This window comes from Puma concolor, chromosome D3 (genome assembly GCF_028749965.1).
Source record: "Puma concolor isolate L17-30 chromosome D3, mPumCon1.1.hap2, whole genome shotgun sequence".
In the NCBI taxonomy this organism is placed as follows: Eukaryota; Metazoa; Chordata; class Mammalia; order Carnivora; family Felidae; genus Puma; species Puma concolor.
The window spans coordinates 77,370,751-77,388,447 of record NC_141678.1 but is presented as its reverse complement, the minus strand read 5'-3'; the positions used below and the strand labels follow the sequence as shown (position 1 = coordinate 77,388,447).

Below are 17,697 nucleotides of genomic sequence, written 5' to 3'. Positions count from 1 at the left end.
GTTTGGAGATTAAAAATTTTCCAAAGGTACCAACTCTTGGTCTGACCGCCACTGTGCCCTGAAAGGCCCCAAGGGCACTGGTAGCAGTATTTGGCTCTCTCAACAACGCAAACCTCAAAATGCTCACATGTATCTAATCAACCTTCTTTGGTCTCAAAATCTGGAGGATCAGTGGTTTTCAAACTGGGCTCCACAGATTTCCCTGCGGGTCTCTGTGGGAATGTGGGTGAGAGGTAAGGGTCTCGCCTCCCCACCCCGCCCTCCACTTCAATGGTTTCATCAATGTCACGTAGGGGCTTTCTCATGGGACTTGGAACAACAAGAAACAAAATGGGAAATTCCTGGCTACAGAAACCGAGGTCACCGAAGCTCCCTTCCAAAAGAGCTCCCAAGAGTAGAGCACCAGGTAGATGGCGTGGGAGAACTCAAGTCCCTCAGAGCACAGGCTGCCTTTCAGCAAAGTCAACAACTATTGTACTAGGGTCTCGCATCTCGCCTCGGCCTTTGGAGACTCCACAGTCTGGAAAAGGAATGGCTGGCCTTGTAAGTCATTGGTGTTTTTGATACCTGAAAAAGCAACTACATCTGCCTCAGTTTCTATGTTTGACAAGGATGAAATCCTACTGCAAGGGAGAATCTGTTTCTCCCCTTATTGGGCCAGGACATGGTCCTTTGGATCCCGAAGAACGGGTCCTCAAAGTTCGCATCATTTGCCTCTGAGTACTGTAACTTCAGAAACCGTTCTTGTTCGTAACATGATGAGGAGTTTCTGAAAACTGACAATGACAGATTCTCCTGAATCAGCATAACGTTACAAATGAAAACTGCCTCTTGCTCTTTACCGTAAGTACCCAGCACATTTTCAATTTCAATGACATGAATCCAAATGACAAGAGAAAACTCATTTTTAGGTGTTCACAGAGTACATTATTTCGCCACGTAGAGTCAGAACCTGTTCTAGACTTACAGGGGGCGGGGGTAGGGACTGGAATCGACGGGCGTTAATTCATCTGGAATGACTGAGCCACATATTCTTCCATTAAGTTTCAATTCACTGCGAATAAAACTGTTTCAGTGGTGGTGGTGGGGGGAACACATCCTGAGTGCACGCGGCATACTTACGTCGCAGAGTACTCAAAAAGCCCATAGTAGGGGTTGAACATCTCTTTGGACAGTAGGAAGAACCACTCTCTGGCCACACCCCCATAGTCAAGACCTTTCTCCGATTCAAATTCGATCCACAGTCTAGCTTTCAGGACATCTGGTCTTTTCACAGACATGATTCTCCGATAGGACTCTTCAAAGATGTTATTTCTGTGAAGTTTCATTTCAAACCTATTCGGAATATCAGCCTACACGAAAGAAGAGAGCAAGCAGGTAGTCATACAGTAAATATACACCTTACTTTCTAAAAGAAAAAACAACAACAAAGAGTAGAAATGACAACAGCCTTCAAATAAACAAGCTGTGACAAAGAGTTCCAATGACGATCCTCCCCTTTGTGGACTGTCTTCACCCGGACAGCAAGCCAGCCGTCAGACTGGAGCCAGCAACACAGGAGGCACAAGAGACCACGCTGAGTAGAGGACAATCGTCCCCTCCCCCCTTTATGAACAACTGTGGGGCACTTCTCCACCCACTGGCAACTGAAATATGGTCAACTCTCGATATCGCTTCTGTCAAAAAAAGAGAGGTTAGTCCGGGTAATCAAAACCCGTAGAACAACCCCCACCTGGTCGAGTTGAGAGCATGCTCAACCCTGGTAGGGCTTCCAGCTGGTAGGTGTGATCCAGGGTGCCTACAAGGCTAATTTCTGTTGCCACGAGAAGTGGGACCTTGACTATCATGCCACGTTCTGGGGAAGCATCCCAAAGGTCACAGTTCATAAATACGAAAATGAAAACACGCTGGACTCAAGTTGTGAGTTACTGCTGCCTGGCAAAACGAGGGCCAGGGCTGGCCTTGCTACGACAGTGGATTTGCAGCGGGGAAGGGGGGCGGCAGGAGATACCACGGTGGAAGTGCCCGAGTGAGACAGGCTAACATCCGCAAAGTTCCACTACTATCAGGGGAAATGTAGGTTCCTCACACAGAAACACTATGTAATTTTATGTGTGCATATCGGAGTCATTTCAAAGGCTAGTATCCATGAGCTACTTGAGTCGGAACGCTGGGAGAACAGAACCCCCAAGTGGGAGCTCCCCGCGGTGGAGACCGTGTCTCCTGCCTCTTTGCATCCCCAGTGCCTTGGCCATAGCTGGGGGCCCAGGAACACCGCGGTGATAGGAGTTGTGGCCAATACCCCCTTCTTCCCGAGGGAAGCCAGGAAATGAAGGCCAGGGCAGGACCCATGAACACACAAATTGAGGAGACAACAGGGAAAACCTGTACCAGAGAGGTGAAGTCAGAGAGTAAAACAGAAGACAAAATGTTGAAGAACTGGGGAAGGTGTGTCAGTAGAAAATATAATTTTGTAATTTAAAACCACCTGTACAAACCTCGTCGGGTTTCCTAGTTCTGTAAAAATCTTACAGGGTTTCCCAGAGAGAGTTTTAGTCTGAAAATTACACTTGGTCTTAACATGCCAAACATCACAATTTAGTATGGTAAATTCTATTTGTGTTATAATTAAAACTATGGTTTTGAATTTAAAGGGAAGGATGAGAACATTTTTCTAAGTAGGGTCTAGGTTTTATCCCAATGACCATAGGCAAATACACAGGCTTCTCCGGGTTTTTTCGATTAGGTTCTGAATTATTTTATATCCCATGAAAATCATCTCTACCTTTTCACGTATTACATAAGAAATGACCATTCAGGTGATTTGATATGTAACACTAAGTTAGTCTTCACTTACCATTTCTCTTAAAAAGAAAATTCAGATTGAAGATCCAGGTGGATCAAAGTGCAATGGAGAAAGGAAGGTGATATTTTTAGTAAACACATAAAGGTAACACACAAGTCGTTCTCACTGAAGTAACTTTGGTAACTTACAAATGACTAAAACAGCATTTTTGGAAGACATGTTGTTACTCACAGGTTTCTTTAATTTCTTCCTAAAGTAGTCATATTTCTGCTTAAATTCTCTGGAGTAAGGAACAGCCTGGAAGATAAATTTATAAATACAGATAATGTAAATAATACATTTGAAATTTTATGTATACTGAGCCAACATTCAGAGAATTTTATGAATCATAAACCTTAAAACTCTCGCTCTCGAGATTATCATTGAAGTTTATATAATGTCTACATAGCACATGGGAAAATTCTAGAAATGACTGAGGCTAATCAGCATTGAGTGGGGGGGGCTTTCACCCCTGAAAACAACTGTATTGATATTCAAGAAATCATTTAGGGATATGCCCACATAAACCAAATACACTGTCCACGTGACTTTTGTCTAAATGGGAGTCAGGGTGTAATAATCTTTGTTTTCATTTTTTTGCTGTACGTTTCGATAACAGTTATTGACTATGATTCTTTAACACAAAACCCCAAATGACCGTATAGAGGTCATTTTGAAAGACTAATCATGCTTTTAAAAACTATGGGGAGGAAATAAAAGGAGAAGAAAGGCCAGTGAACTTATACTGTTAACAAAGAATATAAAATCACGTAGACAGCATTATGGAAAAGTTCTCGATTTGGGAGTCAGAAGGTTTGCCTCTTACTAGTTCGTAGTCTTGGGCAGGGATTTCTTTAAATCTGAACGGCTCATCTCTGAAGCCGAGTGATGGTACCAAAGGCATTGCGCTCGATAACTGACTTAGCTATTGTTACTCAAAAGTTCTGGAAATCTCTTCTGGCGAAGTAATAACCTTTTAATGTAGTCATTTAGATACTCTTTACGTGCTATGTTGTAAAGTAGCTTACGATATGTGAGAGCCAGAGCCCTGACTTCTGGCTATTGAAAAGGCTTATAATTTTTTCATGAAGGAGAAAAGACTGGCTTTTGCAGACACGTGGGCATGACTATGACAGCCTCGTATCCAGAAAACCTTGCTGCTTTTTTAGCAAATAGTATGAACTTGGGCAAGAATAGTTCTGCTGGTATCATTTTGGGCTAAGTTAATAAAATACACTGATCCATAGTAGAGTACCTCCAGACTCCAAGCCTTATACCTTACACTTTCGCAAAGAGAAGTGAGGAACAAAAGCTTCCCTCCTTCGTACTATTTTAAGACACAATCACACAAACAATAAGCCAAAACAAAAATAACCACTCTTATAGAAAACAATAATCATGTCCGTGTTCTGCTTTGTAATCCAACAGCGATAAAGACAATGCATTTATATATCCCAAGAACATTCTAAAGATAATTTACGGGACCTGTGGTCTTACTTTTAAGCTATTCTTCATTTGTTTTTCCATTGAACACTAGGTTTGACCACATATCCTATTTATTTTGGGCTGTGTTTAATCTGATGAAATCATGTGTGAATTCTGATTCTAGAAAAGGTAAAAATTTTGTCAATATCTGGGCAGCCACCAATATGAGGAAAGGATAACAATGTTCTGAGATAAGCCAGTGAAGACGTTATCATATTTTTTGCTCTACCAACACTCTATCCCATCACAGACTAAGATTTTCTATACAGCTGATTCATTCTTTGGTGGTTCCTTTGCTGATTCATTCAACAGGTATCTCTTGAGCACCTGCTCTATGCCAGGCATTCTTAGGTGCTAAGGAAATAATGGCACACCAACCAAAGATTTCTTCCCCTGTTCCCTCCTGGAGTTTCCAAGCTACTGTGAGTAACAGGCAGTAAGAAAGAAATGAGTGCATAGTGGTAAATGCTATGAGACTGAGCATCACTGAGAGAGAGTTCCTGGTAGGCTATTTTGTAGGGATGGTCAGGGAAGGAAGCTCTGAGGAAGGGATATCTGGGCAGAACCCAGAGCGGCAGGAGGGAATGAACCATGACTATGAGCAGTGAGTGGACTGCGAAGAAAAGTGTCTGGCTGATGTTCTTAGCTGTGGTTAACTGTGACAGAGGGACATTAAGCTGAGAAGTTATGTCCTTTCATTATGTCATGCTGGCTTTGGCAGACCTGACTTGTAAGGCAGACTCTAGCTCCAGCTAGCCCTGTGATGTAACTTCCCGACTACAGAATTTCTTCCCAGTTAAGCAGAAGAAACAGACTAGATGAATTCGAAGGCTCTTCCGTTTCCAAAAATCCGTGATTCCCGGCAATTGTTTTTGGGTTTTGCTTCCCTCCTGGAAATGTTACAGAAAGGCTTAAAATGTGAGTTCAAGAGTCTTAAGTGACAGGGGGGAACGTGTTTTAAAACGTCGCCCCCAGCCTGTGCTCTCTGCTCTCTTATCTGACTTGTAACCTGGGGGGTGCTGACTGTATGTGGGTGGAAATAAGATGCTGAGATATCTCTGCTCCTTTTTCTCCTGGGGAATGATGCATAAAAGCTGAAAAATCATTACCCTCCTCCGATACTTATCTGCTCTCTCTAGAGATTGTTCTTATGAATAAGAAGTGAAATGCATAGGCTTCTATACTCTCCTCCTGAACAGATTTCAGCAATGTCCCAGGACAAAGACATCCATACAGTGTGCAGCCTTTGAAGAGAATGAGAGGTGCAGTGCACTTCGTGTACTGGACAGGCTGAATTCTTTATTCGCTCTTGAAAATCTGGCATCTTCTTTTCTTACATACAATTTCACTTATAAAATAAGCTTATCTCAAAACTTAACATGCCTGTTGATTAAAGCCCTTGGCTCTGTATTAAAATACGCTGTCTTTTCCGAACAAAAATGGAAACCTGACTTGTTTATTGTGTCAAGTCGGTGCTAAATTTTTTCCTGTCATTCTAGTCCAGCTGATGCTGCAGCTCCTTAAAGAAAAGAACTCGTGTCTGACATGGAGACTGGTGAGGCCGGTTACACTTGGGAGCTCTGGTCCTACTTCTGATATTTTCTGGAACGAATGGCAACACAGTTAGCCTTATGAGCTTCTGACAGATGGGGAATAATAACATCTTCCCTACTTTCCTGAGGGGATTGCTATGAGTTTCAAGGCAGCTGATTATGAAGTTCTCGGGGAAGTACAAAGCGTTACACAAACATGAGATGGTGTTCATAAGAGCAGCGAGCATGGACAGCACTTGGTCAACGCTTTCACTGGTGATGCTTGTAACACAGAGAGCATACTGACTTAGAGTAATGCTATGTTGAGCTGCCACAGACAGGGACCCCACCCCGCCCCCCACGCCCCTAATCTGGGTATTTTTAAAACTTGGGAAAAAGAGAAACTCTAGGTTCCAGATAAGCAGGAAGACTTAAAATTAAAGAAGTGGGCATTGGACGTGACTTGGTGCTTGGGCTGGGGCTTTAATCCTTATGCTGGGACACAGAAGTTGGCCTACAGTCTGTATGACCTAGGGAGTAAGAACAGAGTTCCCTGTTTAAAAATCTACATCTGACATGGGGACAAGAAAGCGCTACCCACCAGCCCAGGAAAGTTGTAAGGAAGCTTACCTTCTGTCCAGGACCACAAACGAGAGAAAAACAAAAAGAAACAGACCTGTAATGAATTCATACTCTATGCCTACACCAAAGCGGGTATGAAGTCCACAGTTACATTAACTGGGCCTGCATGATCCCAAGCTAAGAAGTTAACAGTAAATACAGGTCAGGACTTATAAATGCCTCATGGGGGGGGGGGGGGTGGGGGAAGATGAACGCACACACACAAATCATACACTGAATTGGTTATAAACTGCACTGAACTACTACTGAGGAAAGTCTACAGACGTAACATGTGGGGGATTTAGTGCCCCTATGGCCAGAGATAACAGAATCATCTGAAAGAGGATATGGGATATGCATCTGAAGAATGATCAGACGGCTGAGTATTAAAAAAAACATAAAAAAAATTAAAAGAGCATGATAGAATAACAATAACTGAAAAGGCCGAGCAAATTTAAAAACACCCAATAGAACAATGAGTAATTAAACACAATTACTGAAATCACAGACACAATGAACTGGGAAAGGGCTGATTATGAAAAGCTTAAAAAAGAATGAACTGGAAGAGCCAAGCCCACAGTACAGCCACAAGAGAGAGACAAAACACAAAGAGCTAAGAGGTGAAGACAGAACATAAAAGGGAATCACATACCCAGGAGGAGTTACTGGTACAGATAACCAGGAAGAACGGCAAAGATGTGGTATGTGAAGAAACAACTGCTGACAATTTTCCAGGATGGAGGAAAGACACGGGCCCCATACTAAAGGATTACGGTGAGTCCAAAGCAGAATAAAGAAATCCACACTGAGGTTCACGACAGTAAAATTATACAACACCAAAAGTCACAGAGGAAATTCAAAATTGCCAGAGAAAAGGAAGACTTACCCACCCAAAACCAAGAATCAGATTGATAACAAGTTTCTCAACAGTTACGGGGGCCAGAGGGACAAGAAAGAATATCTCCAAAGTATTAGGAAAGGAACTGTTAACCAAAGGCTTCTACTATGGCTGACCTACCATTTAACAGAGAGGGCAGATAAGCCCTCTCCCTCAGACTGAGAGTTTCCCGCTCTCGGGACACTGCTGCCTGGGGAAGAGGCTCTCAAACCTGAGCGGGCCTCACAATCCCTGGAAAGGTTTGTTCAAACGTAGATTTTGCTGCCGCCCCCCCCCCCCCCCCCCCCCGACCTCCCCCGCCAAAGTTGATTTTCAGTAGCCTGAGTTGGGACTCCTAAATTTGCATTTCTAACAAGTTTCCACATAATTCTGATGCTGCTGATCTGTAGACAAGACTCTGACAACCAGGAACTATACTTCATTCAGAAGAAAACCTGGAAACAGCAGGTGCAAGAAACAATGGTGGGCAAAGAAATTCGCTTACATGTAAGTGAAATAAACAAGCACTAGCTGTTGAAAAAAAGGTAAAATGTTAATGACTGTTTCTAAAGTTTTCAAACGTCACTGAACAATGCAAAGTGAGTGGGAAGAGCGGCACCAGAGTTCCCTAAATCTCATCCTACTCAGGAAGAGAGAGTGATTAATTTTGACATTAAGGGTGTTGGTTACAAATTTTAATGTAAGCACTAAGGAACAGAAAATACAACTTCCAAGCAAGTATAGAAAGTGAAAGAAAATAAAGGATACTTTATCAATGTAATAGAAGGTTTAAAAAAAAGAGAGAGAGAGAGAGAGAGAGAGAGAGAGAGAGAAAACATAGCTAAAGGGGGGAAAAAGACATACCAGGCAAATACTAACGAAGAGAAAGTGAATGTCCTTGACGGACAAAGCCATGCTCACTGTGGGAGATTTGTGACAGTCCTGTCTTGGTTAGACAGAACGGCCAGGATAAAAAGCAGTGACGGAAACGGATAATATGCTCGATCTGATGGACATATAAAGAACTTTGTACCCAACAAAGACAGAATACACATTCTTTTCAAACACAGAAAGAACATTAACTAAAAAAAGGCCAAGCTGACAAGGAAGTTTCAAATATCTGGTAATCAATATTTCATAGACCGTATTCTCTGGCCACAATGCAATAAAATTAGAAAATTAGTAAGAAATGGACAGGCAAAAACCCTTCCATACTCCTGGAAACTAACAGCATATTCTAAATAGCTTGTAAAGTCAAGGAGAGAAAGAAATCATGGAAATTACCAAATATTCAGAACTGATGACAACTAAAGCCAGGCGTCTACACTAAGTCGATAATTACCTAAATGCACATGCTCTTACTGAAAGAAGTATCTCTACTACTAATGAAAGCACAAACAAGGCTCTTTTGTTAATTAAAAAAAAAAAAAAGATCTCTCTTTGGGTCAAATTTACTTGGACTTATGATGCTACGCAATTTTCAGTAGAAATCGGTAAGAACTGACAGCGTTTGAGTGAAGGCAGATGACCAGTAAAACGACAGAAATATCTCAAAAGGTTTCAGAATTATGTCGAAAGTCCTCTGTTGCTCGAAAACAGTATTGATTCTTGAATACCTTGTTTTTCATGACGTAGAAGAGAAAATAGGACTCTAACACACCTTATTGTGAATGTGAAAATATCAAAAGGAAGCCATGGTAAGGCAGGTGTTGAAGGTACATAAAAAGCAGCTGTTTTAACTCAGGTATGATTGGGCACTTTGCGTCACACGGCAGCAAAGCAGCTGAACAAAGCCGATAAAGAAATCAACAAATTAAGGGGATGTCAGGTATTAAGGTGGGTTTGCATGATACTACCTTCTAGGATTTCAAACGGACTTACCTTTGTAATTCAAAACATAACGTGAACTGAATCAGATTAAAGCCACAAAAGCAGTATCTTAAACACGCCTGCTGGCCTTTTAGCTCAGCACTCAACAGACTTCAGTTCCTTTTGCTCCTCCAGTTTCTAACAGATTCCCAAGTTTGCAATGCTTTGCTGACCCCACACATTTCCTGTAATTCCAAATTAGCTCCCCGCACTCATATCCACATGGACCAAAGATGCTGGTACATTCCCTGCAGACCATGACCCATTCGACAGTCTGCTCACGGGTGTTCAATAGCAAGTGACTGTTACTGCTCAGGGACAGGGGGGTTCTCGCTCTTCCTTATGAACACAGCGTGCGGCAGTATTTTAAAAGGGTGCTCTACCTAGCTTCCTCTCGCACCCGGCGTGTATGCGGACACTGTGAGAAAGTCAGTGGGTCAGCAGAGACAAAGGTTCTTAACCCTGCCAGCTCCAGAGGTTGGCTACAACCTCACCCAAACTTTTACAGACGTTCTGCGCTGGAAGAGATTCAGAATACAGCTTCAATCTGTTAGTGTACATTTACCCCTCCCCCCCCCCCCCCCTTGGCCCCAAGAAAGGACAAAACTCTACAGATAGAGGGCTCGGCTTCAGATAGAAGAGAGGACGTTTTGATTGTTATACTTTTAATCCACCTTTTTACAAAGGAGGAAACAATGTTTAGTTTTGGTTACCATTAGCAAAGCAGTTTCTCTTCCTTTATAGTGAAAGCTCTTCGAAGAGGCAAATGCAGATGTACCCCCCACCCGGGAACTGCAGTGAGGAAGAGAGGGGGGCGATGCTAACCTAGTCAACCATACCAAGCCCAGAGCACCAGGTAAGTAGTAATATACAAGGAATATGTGCTTAGGGGCACCTGGGTGGCTCAGTTGGCTAAGCGTCTGACTTAGGGCTCATGGTTTGTGAGTTCGAGCCCCGTTCTGAGCTGTGCTGACAGCTCAGAGCCTGGAGCCTGCTTCAGATTCTGTGTCTCCCTCTCTCTCTGCCCCTCCCCCGCGCTCGCGTGTGTGCGCGCTCTCTCTCTCTCTCTCACACACACACACACACACACACACTCTCTCTCTCTCTCTCAAAAATAAACAAACATTTAAAAAAAAAAAAAAAAAGAAAGAAATATGTGCTTAGATGCAACCCAAGTTTTACACTGAAGAGTTAAGAGGTTGAGGATACTGACCGGACCAGTAATAGCTGGATTCTGCAGTCTTGGGTCTTCCCACTGAGTAATTTTGCTATCTGAAAATGTTAAAAAATAAATCAAAAATCAAAAATCAGCATGTTAGTTCAAATCTAGTCTACATCAAAAATGTTTTAAAAAGAATTATTTCTGGATTTTGCAAGAGCCGTCCAATCTCTCATACTGGTCCCCCAAATAAATCCCTTAGTGTTTCAGGGTTAGAAGAGAACCATGGTACGTAGCACTCCACCCCTCATACTGTTTAGTTAAAAACACGCCATCAAAAAGGCAAAACTAAAGCAAAACCATTTATTCACACGGTTTTTGGCAGGAAATCTGCCAAAATTTCAATTATAAACCCCTGTTCTCTCAAGGATTTATAACTTGATCTTGATGTTCCTTTAATTGAAAGAGGGCATAAGAGGTCTTAGTCCCTAAAAAGTGAAAACACACACAGGATTCGTCTCATTTCAAATACTTTTTTCTTGGCTTGTCGTGTTGAAAAAAACCCATTTTCAGTGAAGAACCCGACAATGAACCCATGAATAATCCATGACATGCGTCACCCATATGCACGCAAAAATCAAGGCAACTACGGCGGGCCAAAAAATGAGATCAGCTACAGCAGAGGAAGATTGCAGAGGAAGGTCTCCCTTTTGGCCAAGTTGGCGAGAAGAGATTTCCTTCTTCTAAGTGAGTCAATGTCAGCAAGACTGTTCGATGCTGCCTATACAACCACGTCAGGGGTGTAGGTGATAATATGCAGTAGCTGCTCTGAATCACTTGGGTTTTGTGACTGTGCATGATTCAAGATTTTAGGGATTACTGTGGCGGGGGTGGGGGGTGGGGTGCGGGGAGGGACTTGCGTGAAAGATACAGGGAGGGCAGACTAGGAGAAAATGGGAAATGGGTTCTCCCTGGAGTTTTAGGGAATCTAAGTTGGCTAAAAGAAAAAAAAAAGGAAATTATTTAAGAATACGGATTCTGTTTATTTCCTGTATACTCTGTAAGAGGACTGAGAAGAATAGCTAATAAACTCAGTTTTAATGACCATACCAGGAAATTTTCCAAGTCTGACATAATTATTTTAATAAAAGGAGAGGTCAAGTTTTAAAATGAAACTACCAAAAGGCATTCTGGGTCCCTTACCTCCTGAACAGAAGACTCTGGAAAGTCAAAGTTGCCATTGTGATGGAGAACGGGAGAAAAGAAAACCAAAGAAACAGAACACAGCTGAGTAACAGCTCCCTGAACTACAATCCTATCACCTGGATGCTGTCAAAGCGGAAGTGAATCAATGAGCACCTACACGTGGTCCATCCAGACTGGAACGTCAAGCCACTGCCTCTCCCAGTGGCCTCAAATCCAACCCTACTAAAACCGAACCCATCATCCTCCAGCACCCAAAACCCTTCCTGTGACTCTGTATTCCCGAATGCCAGTATCAGTGCGCCCACTGTTCAAACCCAGCACTGGCCCCACGCCCATCCCCCCTTGCCATTCTCCTCCGATGCTCCCGAAACCGTCCCGTCTCACTGAAAAAGCTGCTTTCTGGAGGGCGCATCTCTTCCGTGGACTATTCTCTATGCTTCCCTGGCCTCGGTCTCACTCGTCCCTGTTCAAGACCTCCTTTGTGGTTCTGCCAGATGGATCTTCCTAAAGAAAGGATTTGACCGTTGTCATGCCCCCTTTCAGAAAATGCCTCAGGACCTCCTTCCTGCCTGCAGAAGGGACCCAAGCTCCCGTCCCTGGCGGGCACCCTTTAACCTATGTGCCACGCCAGCCTCCTCTGCACGCTGGCCATTTGTACCCTAAGCACCGTTCTCTGACCGTGGCATAGTCTGCAATACCTTCATACGCTTGCATGTTCTCTCCTTCCTGGGGTCGCTCTCCACCTGGCTTTCCTGAATACATCTTACTCCTCATCTGGGATCCATCTGAAAAATAATCTGTCCCTAAGGCCCTCCTGCAGGCATCCCAGAGCCCTAGTGCTCAGCCATGTACTGAGCAGGTATGGTCTTTGCTTCTGCATCTGCAAAACTGGTTCATTCCTCTACGCATCACTTTTGAAAATACCTCCTGGGACCCCCTACTAGAATAGAAGCCCCTCGAGGACAGGGGCTGGTGTTACTCATCTCTGCAGCCCCCTCTGCACCATGGAACACACTTCCTAGAATGTGACAGGAGCCTCGTATGTTATTTTTCAAATGACTGAACGAAGCTGATGGCGAAAACAGATTCCCTCTTAAAACAGCCTAAGCCTTCAGAACCACGTAAGTTTCTGTGTGGTTATAATAAAGAACGACTTTGCAGCTAAGCATTGGCAATATGCGAACGTGCGGTGGCCGTTTGCTCATTTTTTTCTAAAACTTTTGAATCTAAGCTCGCTTTTGGTCCTCCAACATTGTATTTCAAATACAGGGACAAGAATGAAGGAGAAGGAGGAAAACCACAGTTAATTTATGGCTATGATTAACTGGTTTGGTAAGACTGTTGGCAGGAAAGATGAAAGCAGGATTCTACAGCCTCACTGGAATTTTATTTTCTCTTCCAGCTTTGTATCCAAGACACCTGAGGCCACGGACTTAGCCGCTGGACACACCTGGTCTTTAAGAAGAACCACAGGACCCTCGAGAGAGGTAGAGATTCAGGTCAAGATCTGTCTTAACTTGACTCCAGGCTGGAGACAGGGGCTACAGAGGTCCAGGCTTGGTCTCTTTTGAAACTACCTCTTTAAGATGGCTGAGTATTTTTAATCTTGGAAATGTGTGACTTCTTAGAAGAGTTTTATGAAGCAGAAAATAAATAGCCTCGTTACTTAAAAGACAAGCCTACTGCGGTTGTCATTCATGCGCAGTCACACGTCCTGGTCACGATGGAAGGTAAGAGGACTGTGAATCTCTCACAGGCTCTGTGCACGTGTGAAATGCTACACGTACGGATGACCTGGTTCCTGTCCTGCACGCAGGACAGCAAAATGAGGTGCAGAACTTTGTTAGAAATCAGATAGGAGAAAACTGCTTACAAGGAGAGGCTCGTTTGGAAGGGGATACATTCCTAAATGGCACCTACAAGGTGATTAAATGCATTTTGGAGTACCCCTGCTGGCCTGAGAAAGCTGCTTAAAAAGACCGGTGTTCCTGCACTTTTCACAGACTGCATTTTGGCGAAAAAGCAGACGGATTTATTTTAATGGATATGTACCCTACTTTATAGCCTGTGACTGAGCAAACCTTGACAAACCAGGGAGAAATGGCAGAAATGTTGCATCTACAGCAAATGAGGTGATCGTAAACATAGCTTCTGCTCACCTAATTTCCACTCTTATTATCTGGTTTGGAGAACTTTTCTGTGTGGTCGAGGCAGGGCAAACTTTCGTCTCCAGGTGAAGCACCACAAGGAGCACCTCTTTTTGTAGCTTAGATCAACCAGGCTCTGTGCCAGGCCTACACCATCCCCAGGAGCAAAGGGAAGCCTCCCGCAAGCTGTCTGTTCTGGCGAGAGGAATGTGGAGCGAGGGAGCTGTGCGTCTGGAGGGACCGGCGGACCCATTAGGAGTAAGGAACTGCCGAGGCATGCAGCAAAATCACCCTGTCCTGCCTCCCGGCAAACAGAAGGGCGTCGAGCCTCGGGCTGGAGGCACAGCGGCTTCTCTAAGGCAAGTTCTCTCCACCTGCTGACCAAGGACATCAACTTCCCCATGTCTTCACCACTGACCCTCCACGAATTAACGTCATGTCACCATTTATCAAGCATCTACTACATACTATGGCAGGACTATGCACGCCACTAGAAAAACAGCCTGTGATCTTTATTGTTTCTAACGTCCACTAGGACGGCCCTCTGTGGTAACATTTTTCTGGTATGGGGGCCCTTGCATGAAGAGCGTTTATAAAATTCTTCTCAGATTGACCTGAACATCAGATCACCAGCTAGAACGTGGCCACAAGGTTGTGTGAAATGTTCTGTGCATAGCAGACCGAGGCTGTGTTACTGGTTAAGGCCTTATTTGAAGAGAAAGATCGTTATTATTCGTACCTACCTTTGAAAACTGAAACTGAAATGCATAAAAACTAAAAGAGAAATTATTTTCTGGTCTTGGTGGGAAAAAGAGGTTTGGCCCCTTCCTTATTTTAACAAATCATGTATGTGATGAGTAGAATTATAAAGAGCATATTAGAGAAAAAAGTAAGGTTAAAGCAGTTATGGTAGCAATTTAGGCTCACTGTAAAATTCTGGAAAGCAGGCAAACCCTGGATCCTTTTACTGGTCAAAGACAAAACTAAGCCTACGTACCCTTGAGATACCTGATTTTTACCAAAGGGTTAAAAGGGCAGCCCACCCCCTAATCCATTTAAGACTTCCACTTTTGGTATAATTGTGGGCCGCTGGGCTTCTTGCTTAGTTTATTCAGTTCCTGTGCCTCAAAGTGAAAGTGTACAGGACACGCATTCAGTAACCCCCAGAAGAGGCACAGGACCTAGGAGACAGTGGCACTCCCCATCCACGAGGAGTCCTTGTGGCCAGATTTCCCACCAGTGGCTCATCAGTGTGGTTTGGGTTAGTTAAGAGAACGTGAGGCTAGAGAAACCCAGCGTAGACTTGCGGTTCATGAACCAAATGAAAATAAAGATCAAAATACTACCAATTGCACACATTTGTAAATAGAATTGAAAACTTCTTTCAAATACGTATTTTTCAGAAGTTTTAAGGGATACGCAAAAATATGCTCCCCTGGAGAACATGTCACTTCAAAACAACAACAACAACAACAACAACAACAAAAACAAAAAACCCACTGCCTAAAAGCAAAACCTTTATTAGTTTAACTTTTAGTTGAAATGAGAAACCACGCATTTATTCATAGGTGATGGAGCAAATACGCTACAATTTCAAGATACGAACTGTGTATGTATTAGTGCGCTGGGTGCAAAGAAGCATGCCATGAATAGAAAATAAGTCAGAATGGGCTTCTTGCCGTAAGACCTTTGAAAGCAGTGTTTAAGAAACTTAACATGCTGCTTCAAGCACTGCTCACACAGAGTTTTGACTCAATCATGACTTTAAAAGCTTATTTTCTATTACTAGAGTGTATTTATTAAAAGCGCAGAAATCAAGGGGTTATCTACCCCCAATTTTTTTAATAAAAAAAAAAAAGTTAATAGGCCACAAGATCAAATCGGGTGAAAGCCTGATGGGCTAGTTTAAAGCAAACTTAGATGAATGCACAGTACCGTACGAGGGCACTGATTCTCTGGGATCATTCTCTCCACATAACACCTGGCTGCCTAGACAAAGAGTGAAATGACAAACCTTTCACTATAATATTTGAATGACTCCCTGCCCCCCATCCCTTTACCTGCAATGCCTATGTGTCTATAAAAGAGCCTACTTACTATGGTCAATATAAAATGTTCGGCCATCCAAGTGAATTCTTTCTTCCCAACCAGGCTGGTATTAGGAGTGGGGAAGGTGCCGGGGAGAGGGAGGGAGGGAGGGAGGGATAGGGAGGGGGAGGGGGAGACAGAGAGAGAGAGAGAGAGAGAAGAGAGAATCCAAACATTAGCTAACAGTTCCAAAAATCAATGGCTAAATTTAAACACTCTAGGACACACTTTTTATTCTTCTCTTATAGGGTGCAGTTTTAGGTTATAAATAAACTACAAACATTTCAAGTTAACTCTTGACCACATGTTCACTAGTCTTAGAAACCTTCACTCACTGCATGATGAACAGGAAACGGGTTCATATTTCAAAAGCTTCAAAGGGAAACTTCAGCATTCCATGCAACAGTCGAGTTTAGGATTGAATAAGCTCATTTAATTAAATGAATATTTCCTGAGGACTGAAGGGAGGAGGAAGGTTAATTTAAAAATGTCAGAGAGATGCTTTAGCCCTGTCACCAGGTGGCTGAAAGCCCTCATACGGAGATTCTCTGGTGTGGGCTCTATTTGGACTCAGGAACTAAATGCATTTGGGTATTTTTTCCAAGGTAAGGCTGGCGTGCCCTCATTGTCTCAACTGTGCCCACTTGCTATCGGAAACTCAGGAGTCCAACAGATCAGGACAACACGTTGCCTTTCACGTCTTATCTGTCTCCGGCACTCTCTGGGTTCTTTCCATCTAAACCCAGGAGCCAAACAGATTCGGAGACAGTGAGGGATATTTGCATGAAACCTGCTGAATAAAGACTGAACCCTAACTTTTCTGGATTCAAGTTGTGCCATAACATACCACACACCAGGCCGACAGAAAAGTTCTTGTGTTTGGAAGATCACCATCAAAGAACTCCCAGCACCCTCATTCTAAAAGCGTCTCAAGTCCTTGCCCGCCCCTGCCCACCTTCCTGCCCTTGTAAGGCTTTTGGACTTGGGGAGGGCTGAAAAGGATGTATGGCGCAAGTTTCATTCGAAATCTAAATAGCTCAACTCCAACTTGGGCCCCCAAAGAGAATAAACTGATAAGAAGTTAAATTTATAAAACAGTCCTCAACAAGGAAGCAAAACAAGAAAAACAGGGACTGCAGGCTAAATGACTTACAGAAACTGTCTGTGATTACTTAGGCCTTTTTCTCCCACTGTTTTTAATGTGTCCATCCCAGTGGCTAAATTCGCAATAAGGACCGAACTCAGGGGTTGCTGAGTTAGAGACTAAATGCGCACTGCTCAAACTGTCACGTGTAGAGAATGTCCCTTACATCCTAGGTACCAAGTCTACTTTCTACTAGCTGCTAATAATACAGAAACCTCTTTCACAAGTACTGGGTATAAACTATATGTACTATCAGAATTCAGCCATGCACCCATTCCTGTTAAGAAACCACAGACCAGCGGGACCCCAAAAGCCTGGACAAAGGGAAGGCCCACAGGGGCTCCCCATCAACACCGGGCAGATGAACGGATACACATTTTCGGACTTGTCCACGCGTCTCCAGTGTACTCACAGGAAGAGGGCCAAGGTCATTGGGGTTTAAAGAGGCCTTTGACCGCATATGAACTGGAAATTTCAGGCGTGGATCTTCCTGCAAAAAAAATGGACAAGGCAGAAGACGTTAAGGGTGGTTCTGTGTGTGCACTCACTGGTTCCTCCCCTTCTGGAGCTGTGTGTTCCAAGGCAACCAGGCTGCGTGTGCACAGATCTGCACTCTTGGCTGCATGGGGGAGGGGAGGACCTTTCTTGGTGTAGGGAGGCTGGCTGACCAACTCGCAAGAAAGATTTTACTCTTCTTGTCCTTGGTGAAAGCAGGATGGTGAGA

At 43.6% G+C, this 17,697-nt stretch overlaps 1 protein-coding gene across 15 annotated transcripts in view; it reads right to left on the bottom strand.

The window, feature by feature from the left end:
• Positions 1-17,697, bottom strand: part of NEDD4L (NEDD4 like E3 ubiquitin protein ligase) — a 346,027-nt gene that overhangs the window by 29,505 nt on the left and 298,825 nt on the right. For 11 of the 15 annotated variants that reach the window (XM_086683105.1, XM_086683106.1, XM_086683103.1 and 8 more), the window contains 6 exons: positions 17,386-17,463; positions 15,839-15,893; positions 15,677-15,730; positions 10,443-10,501; positions 3,038-3,103; positions 1,123-1,352 (listed from right to left, as the gene is read on the bottom strand). In XM_086683105.1, coding sequence (XP_086539231.1) covers positions 1,123-1,352; positions 3,038-3,103; positions 10,443-10,501; positions 15,677-15,730; positions 15,839-15,893; positions 17,386-17,463 — 542 coding nt within the window. The remainder of the gene's footprint in view (positions 1-1,122; positions 1,353-3,037; positions 3,104-10,442; positions 10,502-15,676; positions 15,731-15,838; positions 15,894-17,385; positions 17,464-17,697) is intronic. The other 4 variants (XM_086683102.1, XM_086683104.1, XM_086683093.1 and 1 more) reach the window with 1 other exon arrangement.